Raw genomic sequence first — 17,034 nt, 5'->3', positions numbered from 1 at the left:
TCAAAGCTGGTATGTAATTTAATGTTTTGTGAAATGTTATTGTGACATTTTTAATGTTACAGTGTGGCTGCTCACGGATGAGTTCCAGAGACAGTTAGAGCAGTTTTAACTCGGATTGTTTCTTACTACTTTTAGCATATTTTCCATGTTTTAACCACATTCTTGTCTACTAATTTTTGTGTATGGCATGCTGATAACTTGTTGTCTTTCAGAGTTTGTAGAAAAAAGTGTTTTCAGTTATTTCTTTTTTAAATATGAATTTGAGAACTTTATGTTCTTCAGAAAAGTAGGTAATTTACTGTTTTTCCTTTTTCAAGAACCTTACAACATTTCTAAGAATGGATGGTAATGTGTGGAATATAAACAATGGAAGAAGTAAAGGAGACAACTCACAGAATTATTATTCAAAGTCTTAGCAACATTGTCAATCTTGCATATGTGCTATTGATAACTCAGCACCTTGATTGTACAATGAGTTATTAGTTTTAATCCATCTCTATAATAAATCTAGCACATTAAACTGCAAGTTACCTGTTGTTAATGCAATCTGTAAGTTTCCAGAAAAAGGTATTTTATGTTGAAGCATTGAATGAAGCTCCTAACACTCATTTTGCCCATAGAGCAAGTTCTGATAAATATTTTATAAAGCAAAGATAAAAGAAAAGAAAAGTACAGAAAATAAATGTAGTGTCATATTTAAAAGATCTCTTGACTATCAATATACTGTATCAATACTATGTCCACAGCAGGTTCAAGGCTGCCTCTGGACTTCCCTATGCATTAGTTCTCAACTGCTTGCATTTATGTTGCTCTCCAGGTTTCTGAAGTTTTCTGTCCACCTTCAGTTAGACAGTCTTGTAAATCTCTTCTTACCTTCTGGAATATAGCGAAAATTCCCTTAGTTTATTACATCCTGCTCATCTGTGTTTAATTTTCATTGCAGTTATAATTACATATTCAGCTTCAGTATGTTCCTTGAGCCATTTAATTGTGTCTCACCTAGTAATTTTCAAGATGCATCTCTATTTCTTGCTAAACAGCCCTCAATTTTAAATGGTTTTTGTTACTGCAAGTTAAAACATCTCCAGTCACTCTGGAAGCTGTGTTTTATCAAGCTCATTTAGCATAGCAAAAGTCCACCATGGGCATTTTCAATTTCCAGTTTATTTCTCATGCTGTGCATCCAGTCAGTATCTTTAGCTGTGGGTACAGAAATTCTCCAACTTCAGATTGTTTGTTTTCTTTCTTCCAGTATAGCAATCTGAAGAGCTCCTCGATGCTTGCTGGGATAAATTTTTGGTGGTATGAAATTTTCTTAATTGACTCCTCTTTCAACAATACAGAGTAGGCTTTAATGGGGAATGTTTACATATTTCATTAAGATAGTGGCACAATTTATCGAATTCCAGTCCTATTTCCTTTTTTAAAAATTGTTTTTATGATTTTGAATTTCTGTGACCCCCTCTGTATATCCTTGCATATTAATGATTGGACCTTGATAAAATTTTAGTATTAGAGAATTGTATTTTAGTCCTCTGCTCTCAGTGAATGATCTCCTATTGCCAATTTATCTGTGGCATCCAGATAGCAATTGCTGGTGTATCCTTTAAACTGGGTTTTCATGGAATTTTTAGTAGTTCCCATGTAAATGTGATTACATGCTCAAGAGGTTTTGTATACTCCTGCTGTGGCAAGTGAAGGGTGCAGGCCATTCATTGTTGGTTTAAAAGTTGTCTCTGTACAGTGTCTTCTTAGCAGTTGGTTGCTGTGATCAACCAGAAGCTTGAGATCTTTTAGGATGTAGTGCTCTGTTTATCACTTGGTCATACTAACCAATGATTCAGTCCTTTATCCAAGCACTGTGTCTCACTGATTCATTTCATTGAGTGGGTACATCTCAATTAATCCTTTTTTGTTCTAGGGATGGTGACTGGATTTTTTGAGGGGTGTCTGTCTGTAAGAGTGACCCAATTATAAGCTTTGTGCCGCAAAATTCTGTCAGTTTTTCAGTGTCTGTATATCCAAGAATGAAATCTATTTGTACACCATGAACTATATGTTAGAGTTAATAACACCGAGAAAATTTAGAATATCTGAGAATTCTATTTTCCATAAGGTCAAATACATAAGTACCAGCAGGGAAAGCCCACATTACATGATCAACCATCTGTATAGGAAGAATGTGCCAAGAAAAGTAATTATTTTGGAAGGAATGTGAAAGAAGACACTTAAGTAAGAAGTTATCATACTTCCCTATTGTGGTGCAGATACATCTTAACATCAGAGTTTTTGGGGCAAAGGGCCAATTTGTTTCAGCAGTGGTTCATTGAATCTATTTTCGAATGGTCATCACCACTCTGAGATAGCATCTATCACAGTTGATGTGACCTTGACAGCAATGCAGATACATCAGTGCTAGCTAATCATTTGCTGGAACCAGGAGAGCATCGAATTAAATCCTCTAATACTACAGAGTGTATATGCCCTGGGACAACCTGTAAATCTGGGAAAAGGCTCGGGAATGTTCTCATTTGGGAAAAATCTGGGAAAAGCCTGTAAACATTTTAAAATTCTGGGAATTTTTCTTGTGTTAGTACCCAGTTAAATGTTTGTAATTTTTACTGGTGTGAACTGATATTGTAACAAAGCAAGAAAATATAAATGAGAGAATAATACCAAAATAAAATTTTAGTTCCAAAGAAAATTTGCCATTTACAACAAAACAAACAGCTCACACAAGCACCTATAGACACTGAAATGTGTCAAAGGCAGTAGGACGAAGACTGTACAATACTTCATAACAACAAACTGATTTCGATGAGTGTGAAATCACAACTGTCTACATTTACAACAGGTTGCAGGAAAATATTGTCATTGGTGAATTGAGAAGTGTTTCTTTCAAAGTAAATTACCTTTTAATCAAGATGGATTGTGTTAAATGTGAGAATGACAATTAATTTCTTAAATCACGGAGTTTTTGACTCTTATTCAAAACTTAACACCCTGAGGTCCAGCTGCTTAGAAAAATTTTGGACCCAGAAGACCAGCCATATATGCCATTATTTAAAACTTACTGGCGTATTTGTCTTTGATATATCTTAAAGGGTAATACACTAGAGAAAGACCAAGCTTTAAAGTTAGTGTTTCATTTTAGTCCTTTTATGTATTAAAAATTATGTAATAATGATCCTTCAAAAAACAGTGCAAGGTGAATTGTTGAGCAGTTTCACACATTATTGGCTTTTCTATGGAAAAGTCAAAGTGCTTGTCAGAACATTTGTTCATCCAAGTAAACCACGAAATTTTTGGTGCGCAGTAGTGAAATTTGTAATTGTGCTTGTCAAAAATATTCAGCTCTGCAATATGAGCTATGCTCTTAGGATCCTGCCTAACCACACCCTCAGGAAAAAAAAGCAAAAATTTTTTGACAACCAATCTTATAGATGAAAGCTTAGCTTTTCAAGTAGCTGTACTGAATGTTTATTAATTTAAACCATTAGCTTTCTCTATTTGTGTGTTGGTACTACTTAACACTGATGCTGCTATTGGCTGACTACATCACAAGTTCTATTCTCTGAATACCTGCTGTCATGGACTGGGGAATCACGTTATACGAGCTGTGATTGGCTGATAAAATTGCATCACAATCTCGATTTCCTACTTACTTACTTACTTACTTACACTGGCCCCACAAACTACAGCTGGTCTTGGCCTCACTTAGTCTAGCCTTCCCCACCTTCCTGTCAGCTGCATCTTCATCTCCCAGACCCAGTATCTGAATGTCTCCCATGGTATTATCCTTCCATCTCATTTCCAGCTGTCCTAGTGATCATTCCTTCGGCTTCTCCTTTGGTTACTTCCTTTATTACTATGTTGGCCTCTCAACTCCTCACGTTTATGTATAACACACACTACAATGTCAGGTAGTTTGTATGATTGTATGAATTTTCAGTTTTTCCTTATTCTGCACTGTTAATTTTCTTTCAGTGGTCCATATATTTTTCTCAGTACTATATTTGCCTGCGTAGCACACTATTGGTTTGATGATGGTATGATGTATTCTTATTTTTGCCTGCCTGGATAGTAACTTAGATCTTATGAGGTTATGTACAGCTCCTAGACATCTTCCCTCAGCTTGAATACTCATTACCAACTCTTGTTCTGTAAGGTTTTGTTATTTGTCATTTACACCAAGGTGTGTGGATGTGTCTGTCTCCTGTATTGTTAGATTCTTGATTGTTAGATGGTTTAGTCCTAATTGAACTCTTCTTCCTATTGCTGTGAACTTTCTTAGTTTCTTCCATCAGTACATTTCCCATTTGCTCCAGGTCTTCTATATTCTTCTGTCATCACAATATCATTTGCGAAAGCAAGAGCATTTATCTCTTCCCTATGGTGACTCCTGTACATCATCGTGTTACTTTCCTCAGGATGTTATTGAGTGCCAAATTAAACTGGGTTGGTGATATATCATCACCCTTTCTCCCTCCTGTTTTTACCTCAAATATTTCTGAAAACTCCTCTGGACTTTCACTCTGCACTTTGATTCTAGTTAGCTTTATTAGCTTGTCTGGTATCCCACACTCTCCCATTATCCTCCACATCTCCTCTCTCACTATATTGCCTTATGCTTAGTTGTACTCTATGAACATAGTGATTGTGCTTCCAGTTTTTATGTAGTATTTGTCTTAGAGCGAATATTCGGCTTTTTGTTGACTTAACCTTTATGAACCCTACTTGTGCTGTCTCTCATATTTCTTCAGTGTATGGTTTGAGCCTGTTTAGTACAATACTTCATGTTATTTTATAGCCTGTGCATAGGAGAGATATCCCTCTGTATTTCTGGGTCAACAATTTGTCTCCCTTCTTGCATATGGGACATGCAGCAGCAGTTTTTCATTACTCCAACAATACTTCTTTCCTCGACACCTCTTCTATCAGTTTGGCTAATCATTCATATGTCCTGTCTCTCCCTTCTTTGATAAGCTCTGCTGATATCATGTCTATGCCTGGGGCCGCCCCTTTTCTCTGTCTTTTTATTGCTGCCTTCATCTCCATTAGAGTTGGTTCTTTAATTAATGGTTGTGTGTTCGGGTTGATTTCTATCATATTTTTGTCATTGTAAGTATCTACTGAGTTGTTTGGTAGTTCTTTGAAGTATCTGGATCCTTCCCTCCACCTCCAGCTATTCTGAACTGCACAGATGGAAGTTATCCTTACAACATATTCTCTGATTCCACAATTATCCTGACCTCAACCTATGGTAACATAAGGTCCCCACACCCTCCACCCAACAGTTTCCACCTCTTCTGTCGTATCATCTCCTCTCCATTCTCATCTCCCACCCTGTTTATTAGCCACTCTCTGCCAAACTATCCACCCATCTTCCCACTTTTCTTTGTCTACTTCTTTTTTTTTGCCACCTCCCTGTCCCACAACCTCCTGATGCCATGCTATGCACACTGCCCCTGCCCCTGCCCCTGCCCGATGATAATAGTGCTATAATAAATCCTGTTAGAGAGAAAGCAACAAAATAGTTGGTAAATGATATTTTCCAAATAATTATCAAATGGTTCACTGAATATGAACCATCCCTAAATTTTGAAGAAGAAGAAGAAGAAGAAGAAAGCATTACATTCAGGTCCATACAAGTAGACCATACCAACAACTATTGTAGTACATTAGCAGAAGTCAGTAAATAGGGTAGAATGTTCCAAATTTTTGGGTGTACATATTGATTAAGACGTGAACTGGAAGAAGCGTATTACTGTGCATCTCACACAATTAAGTCAGCACTTTTGCTCTTCATACAAATGCTAATCTTGGAAACAAATGTATCGGCCTCCTGTTCGGTGTTAACCCACAAATTTCATGTAGGTACCTCTTCATAGATCTAGGCGTTTTAACTGTGCCATCTCAATATATACAATCCATCACAGTTTGAGAAGAACAGTGATGTACATACGTAAAACACTAGACATAAAAATAATGTCTGTTACCCATTATTAAACTTGTCAGTGGTACAGAAAGGAGTTCAGTAGGCAACAACAAAAATTTTTGAGCAGTTACTTAGTGACATAAACTGTCTGACGGGTAGCAAAGCAATATTTACATCTAATTTAAAATCATTTCTCCTGGACAAGTCATCATATTGCATTCATGAATCTTTACTTACAAATTGTCAACCAGTAGAAAAAATAAACTGAAAGAATTTAACTGTATGAGTAGGACTAAAAAAATAACATTTTCATTAATGTTAATACCAGTCATGTATATGTATCGTGTAAACTGACTCATTCCAAATAATTTTATTGAAAGAATCATTCACATGATCTATAGAACATGCAACTAACTTACTTACTTTGAATGCTAACCAATCATTGGCACTTGTAGATATACCAGCCACCATCTCACCTCGTAACAGACTTGACAAGATTCAAGGTCTCATCTTCCATTGGGATCGAATGCTGTAAACAGGCAAATTGTATGCTAACCTGGAATGGTATGGAATACATTTTGTTCATCACATTCAGAAAGGACATCTAACGTCAAACACTACACTGTCCTCTTCGTACAAGTGGTTTTAGATGCCAGAAGTTTGGACACATCCTCCCACTGTACTAATGAGGTTAATTGTGGGATGCATGGAAGGACAGCACACTGGGTAGACATTGCAAACCCCCTACAAGTGTCAACTGCCTAGGACACCAACTGTCTTGTTTGCCAGCATGTTAAGCTTTCAAGAAGGAGAAGAAAATTCAGGAATATAAAACACTCGATGACCTTTCATATCAAGATTCTAAGAAAAATTTTGAATGACTCAACCCATTTGATATGACCTCAAACTTTGCAAACATTGTGTCAGAGCCCACACCTTGTATGATAATTAGATCCTGAGCTCCAACTTCTGATCCCAGCTACATGTCATTGCTTACTTTACAGTCCAGGAAGGGGAATCCACCCCCAAACTCACATCACCAGTCGTGACCATTCCATTGGTGCAGCTAGAGATGCCTCATCCTCTTCTGGCATCACCAGGCAAGAGAACACCTTCCAAGGTGCACCCATCCCAGGATGACAGAAACTAACAGTGTATCACCAACCATGGCTGAAGGGATCACAGGCTGTGGTACATACAAAAGTACAGTCTGTTTCTGCCCCAGGAGTGAAGACAGGAAACTTTTTGGAGAAACTAAAACCTCGTGGGGTTAAGAAGGAAAAAATTGAAAGTTAACCATATTCTACTGCTCTGCTTGTTTTGGCCTCCCGTCCTCCTGAGATCAGGCTTATGAATACCAAAGAAAAATCTCACATTCATGTGGATCATGACTTGACAGCAGTTTAATTCATATCCCTGTTTGCCCTCCCAATCTGATTTTTATCCAATAGAATTGTAATGGCTGATACAGTAAAATACATATTAATGGTGAGAGGGTGTATGGAGGTGTCTGCAAGTTCATACAATTTGAGTCTTTCATTAAGCAGGTGCCACTAAACACTGCATTAGCAACTGTGGGTGTTTGTGACCACCTTTCAATTAAGTTGACAATATGTAACGTCCATCCATCTCAGACAAATCTATACTATATCATGAGCCAGTGGAGCTAGTGGAACAGTTGCCTCCATCCTTTCTCCTACTGGGGGCTTCTGTGTTCATAGTTCTTCACGTGGCAGCCGAAACACATCTAGCAGGGGCCAAGTAATAGAACAGTTAATTTCAGAACACATTTTACTACAGGCCATGTAATATTTCTCCTGCACCTTGGAAATATATGCTGCAACAACAAATGGTAAATAAATACCTCAATCAATATGGTAACAGTTACCACGGCAGCTCAAAACCCTGACAGTATTACAGTGTTCACACTCAGTTCTACCATTGGCTTCTGGGTGCAACAGTCTGGACCTTAGTTGCTGAACCCTTAGTAAATGATGTAACTGCTTAAAGTCTGACATGAAGTCATTACCTTGGTCGTGATGCCTGTTTCAGACACACCAAACTTTAACAAACCGTTATTCGTGATGGCCTCTGTCCCAGTAATTGCCTGTTTGTTCAGAAACACAATCTCTGCATTTTGTCATGAGAAATGATCGATAATAGAACATGATGGTTTCCCACTGGTGTGTAGCTAAAAGGTCATAAAATAGCATTCCCTTTTCTAAAAGGTCATAAAATAGCATTCCCTTTTTTTTTACTCATCAGTCTGATTGATTTGAAGCAACCTGCCACGAATACCTCTCCTGCACCAACCTCTTTATTTCAGAGTATCACTTGCACCCTGCCCTCAATTATTTGCTGGATGCATTCTAGTCTTTGTCTTCCCCTATAGACCATTCTAGCATCATGGAGGATATTCCCTGATGCCTTAACACTTGTTCTATCATCTTGTCCATTCTTCTTGTCAGTGTATTTTCAACATTCTCATGTAGCATCACATTTCAAATGCTTTGATTTTCTTCTGTTATGGTCGTCTCACTGTCCACGATTCTGTATACTGTATAATGCTGTTCTCCAAATGTGCGTTCTAATCCTCAAGTTAAGGCCTATGTTTGATATCAGTAGACTTCTCTTGGCCAGGAATGCCCTCTTTGCCTTTTCTGCTTTGCTTTCTATATCCTCTTTGCTTTCATCCATCATGGGTTAATTTGCTGCTAGGGTAGTAGAATTTCTTAACTTCAATTACTTTGTGACTACCTGTTCTGATGCCAAGTTTCTGGGTATTCTTATTTCCATTACTTCTCATCATTTTTGTCTTCTTCTGGTTTACTCTCAGTCCATATTCTGTACTCATTAGACTAGTCATTCTATTCAACAGATCCTGTAAGTCTTTTCTGTAGCTTAGGATACCATTATCATGAGCAAATTGTATACTGGCTATCCTTTCATCCTGAATTTTAATCCCACACTTGAACCTTTATTTAATTTGCACCATGGCTTCTTTGATGTGTAAATTGAATAGTAGTTATGAAACAGCATCCCTGTTGTACACACTTTTTAATCTGAGCAATTTGTTCCTGCTCTTCCAGTCCTATTATCCCCCTCTCGATTCTTGTATACATTGTATATCTCCCATCTTTCCCTGTAGTTTACTCATATTTTTCCCAGAATTTCAAATATATTGTATCATTTTACATTGTTAAACACTTCTTTTAGATTGACAAATCCTATGAGTTTATTTTTCTTCAGTCTTCCTTCTTTGTGAAGTCAGAACTCTCTCTCTGGTGCCTTCACCTTTCCTGAAGCCAAACAGATTGGCATCTTACAGGTACTCAATTTACTTTTACATTCTTCTGTATATTTTTCTTGTCAGCAGATTTGATGCATGAGACGTTAAGCTGACTGTGATAGTTTGCTGTCTTCAGAACTGAGTGGTGATATTTTTCTGAAAGTCTGATGGTACATCACCAGTCTCATAGATTCTGTATTTGGTTGCCATTTCCCTCAATGGTTTCAGAAATTCCAATGGAATGTTATCTATTTCTTCTGCTTTATTTGCTCTCAACTATTCGAGAACTCTTTCAAGTTATGACTCTAATATTGGATCTCCTATGTCTTTCTTATTGACTCCAACCATCAGAAAGGGCCTCCCACTAATAGAGGTTTTCACCTGTCCACTCTTTCCTCTGCGGTTAATAGTGGAATTCTCAGATTTCTCATTGCAATTTTCATGCTTTCACCATTGATTTTAATTTCACCAAAGGTTATTTTGACTTTCTGTATGTGGAGTCAATCCTCCCAATGGCCTCCTCCCTCCTTCCCCCTCCCCCTCACATATTTCCTGCAGCCATTTCACTTTGGGTACCCTACAGTTCAGATTTATTTAATTCTTAAGTAATTTATATTGCTGTATTCCTGTATTTCCCTGTACAATTTTGTACTTACTGCTTTCATCGATCAGTTGAAGTATATCTTCTGTTACCTAAGGATTCTTTGGAGTTACCTTTTTTGTACCTATGTCTGACTGTCCAATATCTGTGAGTGCCCTTGTTAGAGCTGTCCACTCCTCTTCAACTGTACTGATACTGTGATAATCCATATCACAGTATTGACATAATTAGTGAACCACACATGCTTCTCACCATTCCTAAGCACTACAGTATCCCATGGAACATAATCAGCCATTGTTGTTATAATATGTAGCACTAGCATCTAATTCTTGATCCATGGAATGCCTATGTTGTCTTCTGTGACAGTGACCACTTTCCTCTTACTCTCTTTTTCCCAAACCACCAGCTGATAGATTAGGCACCACATTCTCTTCTTTCTTACCTCCCCCTCCACCCGCTCCCCCCTCCCCCCCTTTCCCTCAACTCCCCTGAAAACTTGTACCACTGTGTTCTGAAGAAACAGCTGCAACTATCAGAGAGTGCAGAAGAATACTTCAGTCACACAAATGCTATCCTTCTGCAGAACATTTAAACTTTCAAAATACTTCAAGTGAAGGCCTCGTTTTTAATAAAAACAAGAAAGCAGGAGTGTTGGGAATTGTGAATGTTATCTGTGAAGTCACGCACCCAGATGTCTCAAGTGTTGACTGAACACCACAGCATTTGCGGCCATCAACCATCCACAGTAGCTCGAGGTGACATATATTGATTCAGTGGTCATTACTGAAAGTTTTACTGCACATATCACGAAGTGTCCACATGCAATAACTACCAGCCTAATTTCCTGGCCCAGAAGTGCCTGACATAGCCAAACTCCTTATCCTTTCCATTTACTGAAATGGAGTTCAGCAGTGCTTAAGCAGTTTATTGAGAGAAGTCCCAAACATTTTAGTAACAACAGTATAAAACACATTCTCATGTTTTTCAGTCAAATTTTGCAGTAAAGGGAACTTAACTCCAAATGACAGGAGGTTGATGGTATTCCTATCATGAAACTGTGAAGATATCCTCAAATTTTGACTAATTATCTCCCTCAAGAAAAGGCTTTGTAACCAATGAATGAATGTGTTGGTGCCTGGCAGCCAGAGGACACAATTTCAAAAGTGCTCTCAAGCACTCCGGTCCATCATAGACCAACTGATAGAGCTGGAATCTGCAGTGTGCAGTGCTTTCATACATAAACACCAACTGATAGCTGTATTCTTTGACCTGCAGAAGGCACGTGAAACAACTCAGTGCCGTCACAGGTGTACAGTGCGTTAGTGTTGCTTATCCATTTTAATCCCTCTGTTTCAGTTTTGGTTAATTCAATTCTCAGCAACTAATATGTACAGGAAACTGGAGTCCCTTAGGGATTGGTTTTGAGCATAGTATCATCACTATTTCACTCAGTGGTATCGAGACTGCAGTGGAACCTATAGTATTAATGTTGTTGTATTTGGATGATTTTTGTCTGTATTACAGCTATCAATACTCCCCACAGTGTGTGTCAGTATCAGGGGACCATTCAGGAACCACATAACAGTACTCTGAATCATTGCTATCAATGTTCACCCACGAAAACGTGTGTCGTGCACTTTTGTAAACTCAGAATTATGCATCCTCACTCACAACTTTACCTCAGTAAACAATTACTTGATGTCTTTGAAATTTTAAAATATTCACGCTTTTATTTGATGGTTAGTTAACATAGCTGTCACATGTAGGCTAGCTAAATGTTAATTACATGAGCTAAGATGATACCTTTAGATTTCTCAGCAGCACCTCCAGGGGTGCAGACTACACAGTTCTTCTGTGATTCTACAAAGCTTTGATCTTATGGACTGTGGATGTGCGGCCTACAGGCTGCCAGCACCATCAGTATTGAGGTTGTTAGACCCTGTCCACGACACTCGTGTGCAGTTGGCAGCTGGAGCCTTCCATACAAGTGTCATAGACAGCCCCCTGGGGGAAGCTGATGTCCCATGACTGCAGGTCAGATGCCAGCAACTCTCGGCAAGCTTTACAGTCACAGTCTGTCAGATGCTTACCCACCCATGTTACTTAACTCCGTTTCATAGTCAATAGTTTACATTTTTCATGAATTTTCCAAAAAATAGCTGGGTTACAAATTGGAGCCTCTAACTGTCCCCTCTTGTCTGTGAGTATGGAGTTATCACATGGCACCCCTCATGGTATGTACGCAGTCTTGTGATCAGATGGATCCCTTCCATGGCCCTAAGGAAAATATTCTCTGATGCCTGTTCCTTTCAGTTCTTCATGAGTACCCCAATTCAACATGTGTCTACATATATGGATTGAAAATCAACAAAATGGTTGATTATACTTTCAAACACACAGGAGGGGTATGAGAAGTATTATCTGCTGAGTACCTTACATGCATTGTATACGTGACAGAGTTGGTCGCCGTATTACGGGCTTTTGCAATACATTTAAACTCTCACAACAAAGGACTTTCTTGGTTTGTATCAACTCCATGAGCTACTTACAAGGTATATCTCAGTGCTACTCCATAAATATTTTGGTTGTTAACATCTAAGAACTATTAGTTAACAGATCTATGATTGCAACTGTGCCATCAAATATTTGAAAACCTGGGATGTGGAGTTGCAAAGATAGCAAAAGAGCTGTTACAAATGGAGTTAGAGTAACAAAGCAGAAATGACTAGTGCTGTCAAATTTAAATGAACTTTATGTAGCTTTCAAAAATTTTCATCCTGAATGCAAAATTGGAAGGTCAAAATTTTGTGACCTGCGCCCTAAGTGGTGTATTTTGGCTGGGTCCTCAGGTACCCACTCCATGTGTGTTTTTTTATATCATCAAAATGTCAAACTGATGATTGCGGGTGCAAAACTCTGTGATCTTAACTACAAAGATTTACTATATTTAATGGTCTGTGACACTAACAGTTATGATTGCATGATGGGTTTGTGTAATAAATGGCCTGGTAAAGAAACTTTTATTGAATTGTTTCACGAATATGATGAGGAAATGCCAGACAGTATTACCTTCAAACAGTGAGTTGTACGCAGTGTCTTGTTCACTAGAGAGATTTGGATGTCCTTTCCCTCCATGAACACAACCATTTCAGTTCTTTTGGATAAACCCCATCGGCATTCCAAAATAGGCTCTGTGAATTTGCATTGACCTTTGTGTTACTTGGCTGGTGTATTGTGTTGTCTGTGAATTGGTGTGAACATTGGTGTGAAAATAGTTTGTGTGTTAGTTTAGTTGAGCAAGCCTGAATGAACTATATGAAGAGTTCTGAGACACACTCCATAATATTCATAATTATTTCGGCAGCTGTGAGTCTGGGGGATAATGTTTCCATTATTTGTTGGAGTGTTGTGTTGATGTTGGAAGTGTCGACCTGTGGATTATCGGTGGTTTTGGCAGCCGATGGTGCTTGTGTTGGTGTTGGATTTGGCGTGGCTTGCGAGTCAGCTGTTCGTGGAGTAGTAGTAGTAGTAGTAGTAGTAGTTGTTGTTGGTGGTGGTGGTGGTGGTGGTGGTGGTGGTGGGGTGTGTGTGTGTGTGTGTGTGTACTGTGGGTCGTTGGGTTGATGTCTGGGGTGTGTATCTGCCTGTCTGTTTCTCCATTCAGGGGCTGGACAAAAATATGGAAACACTGTGAGAAATGCATTCTTAAACATAAATGCAGATGCTAGCTAAGCCTGGATGTTGTGCAGTTAAATTTGACTGCAAACGGCAGCTGTGCCATGCCCTCAACATGTTGTAAGTGTCAGTCATGGTCTATATAGTGTTCTTGTAGATATGAGTGCAGTATGTTGGAGCTAAGTGAATTTGAATGTGGATAAATTGTTGGCATTTGTGTGGTGGGGGAGTTGAAGTGTTTGGTGTTGCAAGAGGAAGAAAGTCATTTGGTCAGATGAGTCTTGGTTCACACTGTTTTCCACTTCTGGCCAAGTTTACGTCCCTAGACTGAAATATTGTGGGGGTTCGGTGATGATTTTGGCAGCCATATCAGGGTATTCCATGGACCCCAGGGTTACTTTGAAAGGTCGCTTTACTGCCAAGGCTTATGCGACCATTTTGGCTGATTTAGTCCATCCCATGGCACAATGTTTTGTTCCCCACTGATGAAACTGTGTTTGAAGACAACAGGACCCCTGTTCACACAGCTTGCATCATCCAAGACTGGTTTTATGAGTGTGAAGGTGACTCATAGGATCTCCACTGGCCACCACAGTCACCCGATATCAATATTATTGAGCCGTTTTGGTCTGCTCTGGAGAGAAGGGTGTATGATTGCTATTCACCTCTATCGTTGTTACCTGAACTTGCTACTACTTTGGATGGTGTAAGATTTCTTTGAAAGCCATACAGGACCTGTATATGTCCATTCTGAGATGACTGGAAGAAGCTGTTTTGAGTGGAAATTGGTTTCTGAACCTTATTATGCATAGTATCATGTTTTTGGTGTTTGTATATTTTTGTCCAACCTCTGTATTTGCAGATGATGGGGTAGCAGCTAACAAAGTCAAACAGTTCCTAGTGGAAAGTGGGTTTTGTAACGGATCTAATGCATCTCAACTTTGGGTGTCAGGGGTAGATGTGGTGGGAGTACCTCTTGTTGTGGTGTGCACCCAAAATGGCCTCAAGCCCTTTCTCTCTCTGCACTTCAATGCATTTTTTTAAGTTTATGTACATATTTTATTCATCTGTTTTAGCTAATAAGCTCTGTAGTCAATACAGTCTTCATTTTCTCACCCCATTTTAGTCGTACTGACTATGATGAGCCTTGACATACACTTCAGTGATGAAATTATGGTATAGGAGTGAATGGTGTAACTCCTGCCACAGATATCTGATGCAGGGGGACTCCAGCTGTGACCAGCTACGGTTTATAGCTACCTGGATTTTATCTAACTTTAACTATCTGACATAAGATACTGATCCACAAATTTTCATTCATGATAACAAAGTCACAGATCCTGTAGCTAACCATTTTCCTTTTTCCATTTCATTTTGCTTTGCATGAATGTCCAGTGAAATGAGGGACTAATAACAGAGGTGTTTAGTGCCTTTAAATCCATAAACAATCATTCCTCTTTTCCTCACGTTGGGGATGTGATTCTGGGTAGTATGGCTGTTCACTGATTGTTGTTGCCCAGCATTGCAGTGGTGTGGGATGTGTTGTATGTTGGCCTGTCTATCAGCTGTTACAATAGGCTGTAGTTAATGGTGTCCTGAGCTATGAATATATTCTTGCTCATATCAGCCAGATCTAGAATCCTGAAAAATCTTGTTCAGTCACATTTTACACTTAAAGTGCTTTGAGAAGTTCCACATGGGAGAGATTACAAGAAATATGTTAGAGTCTTAGTTTTAAATTCTGAGATCCCAGATTTAAAAACATGCGGATTCTTATATAATGCCTTGAGACATGTAAGTTTTTCGTTTTCCATTTTTACTGTATTGGGGAAAATTCTTTGTTCTTATCTTCAACATTTTTTTTTCTCTGTTGGATGTTGAAGTACTTCTTTTTGTACTAAAAAGACTATATGATGTTCCCAAAAACAGGTATGTTCTCAGCAACAAGTGGCTCTGTGATGATAAATGGCTATGACACCAAAGATAATTTGGACAAAATTCGTGAGAACTTAGGGCTTTGCCCACAGGAAAACATGCTGTTTTCCGAGTTGACTGTTGAGGAACACCTTATATTTTTTGGCATGGTGGGTATGATAACTTTTATCTGTGGTGCTTTAGTTATGTTAATTTTACTACTATTAGTGAATTTTGATTTTACTTCATATGCGAAAAAGAAAATATGAAATATGTGTTCATGTCCTTTTTGTTTTTGAATCAATTGGTTCTTTCCATCAGTTATTTATTTACTTACAGAGACAAAATGCTTTAAGAATTTTGTAATGAAAATAATGTACTGATGCTTGTCTCACATATGTTCAATATGAATTGATTCTGACATTTGTAAATTCACCAATGATAACAAATCTGGGTTTTCTCTCACACAAATATTTTACATGTCAAATAAAATTTCTGTTCTTTTAATATCACAGCGCTTTTTATATTGGCCTTTTTGTGAGTCATCTAATAATATGGTGCACCATTAACCCTCAAAACAGGAGTAATATAATTCTGAAAGCATTTCAGAAATAAAAAGTATCATAGAAAGAACAAGTAAAAAGTATGCAAAGTGTATGCTGTTGATGTGTAGAATTTGATGCACTTCCCATATGAAGCAAGAAATTTGCTAAGAACTCACAAATTCACTTTAATTTGAAATACATTTACTTTGTGCTGGACTACTTGAGCTAAGGGTGGCATTCCAAATTTTGTTTATGCAACAGCTTAAATCAGTAAAGAGTTTCAGATTTTGAGTATCGTACTTCGTACTAGATGGAGTAGTTTTTTGTCATGTTGTAGCTGCATAGAGCAATTTTGTTTTTCCAATTGCAGATTTATTTATTTGTGTTTTTTTGCGTCATTATTTTTACCTGTCTTTCTTCTTGATCAGAACCCATGTTTGACTGGTTCTTGAATACTGTTTGTTAACATGGGATCCTTAGTAGCAGACTGCTTGTGTCTGTGTATGTGCAGATGGATATGTGTGTGTGCGTGAGTGTATACCTGTCCTTTTTTCCCCCTAAGGTAAGTAAGTAAGTCTTTCCAATCCCGGGATTGGAATGACTCCTTACCCTCTCCCTTAAAACCCACATCCTTTCATCTTTCCTTTTCCTTCCCTCTTTCCTGATGAAGCAGCCGCCAGTTGCGAAAGCTCGAAATTCCGTGTGTGTGTTTGTGTGTGTTATTTATTGTGCCTATCTACCGGCACTTTCCCACTTGGTAAGTCTTGGAATCTTTGTTTTTAATGTATTTTTCCCATGTGGAAGTTACCGCGTGGGAAACATATATCTAAAAACAAAGATGATGTGATTTACCAAACAGAAGCGCTGGCTTGCTCTTTGCCTTTACAAATGTCTGCTTGTGTCTGTGTATGTGCGGATGTGTGTGTGTGTGTGTGTGTGTGTGTGTGTGTGTGTGTGTGTGTGTGTGTGTGTGTGTGTGTGTGTATACCTGCCCTTTTTTCCCCTTAAGGTAAGTCTTTCCACTCCCGGGATTGGAATGACTCCTTACCCTCTCCCATGAAACCCACATCCT

General features: G+C 38.4%; 1 protein-coding gene across 1 annotated transcript in view; it reads left to right on the top strand.

Moving 5' to 3' along the window:
- Nucleotides 1-17,034, top strand: part of LOC126354493 (phospholipid-transporting ATPase ABCA1-like) — a 419,374-nt gene that overhangs the window by 153,257 nt on the left and 249,083 nt on the right. Inside the window, exon 10 of the mRNA XM_050004220.1 lies at nt 15,433-15,587. Coding sequence (XP_049860177.1) covers nt 15,433-15,587 — 155 coding nt within the window. The remainder of the gene's footprint in view (nt 1-15,432; nt 15,588-17,034) is intronic.

This window comes from Schistocerca gregaria, chromosome 3, assembly GCF_023897955.1.
Source record: "Schistocerca gregaria isolate iqSchGreg1 chromosome 3, iqSchGreg1.2, whole genome shotgun sequence".
Lineage (NCBI taxonomy): Eukaryota > Metazoa > Arthropoda > Insecta > Orthoptera > Acrididae > Schistocerca > Schistocerca gregaria.
This window is presented reverse-complemented; position numbering and strand designations above follow the sequence as displayed.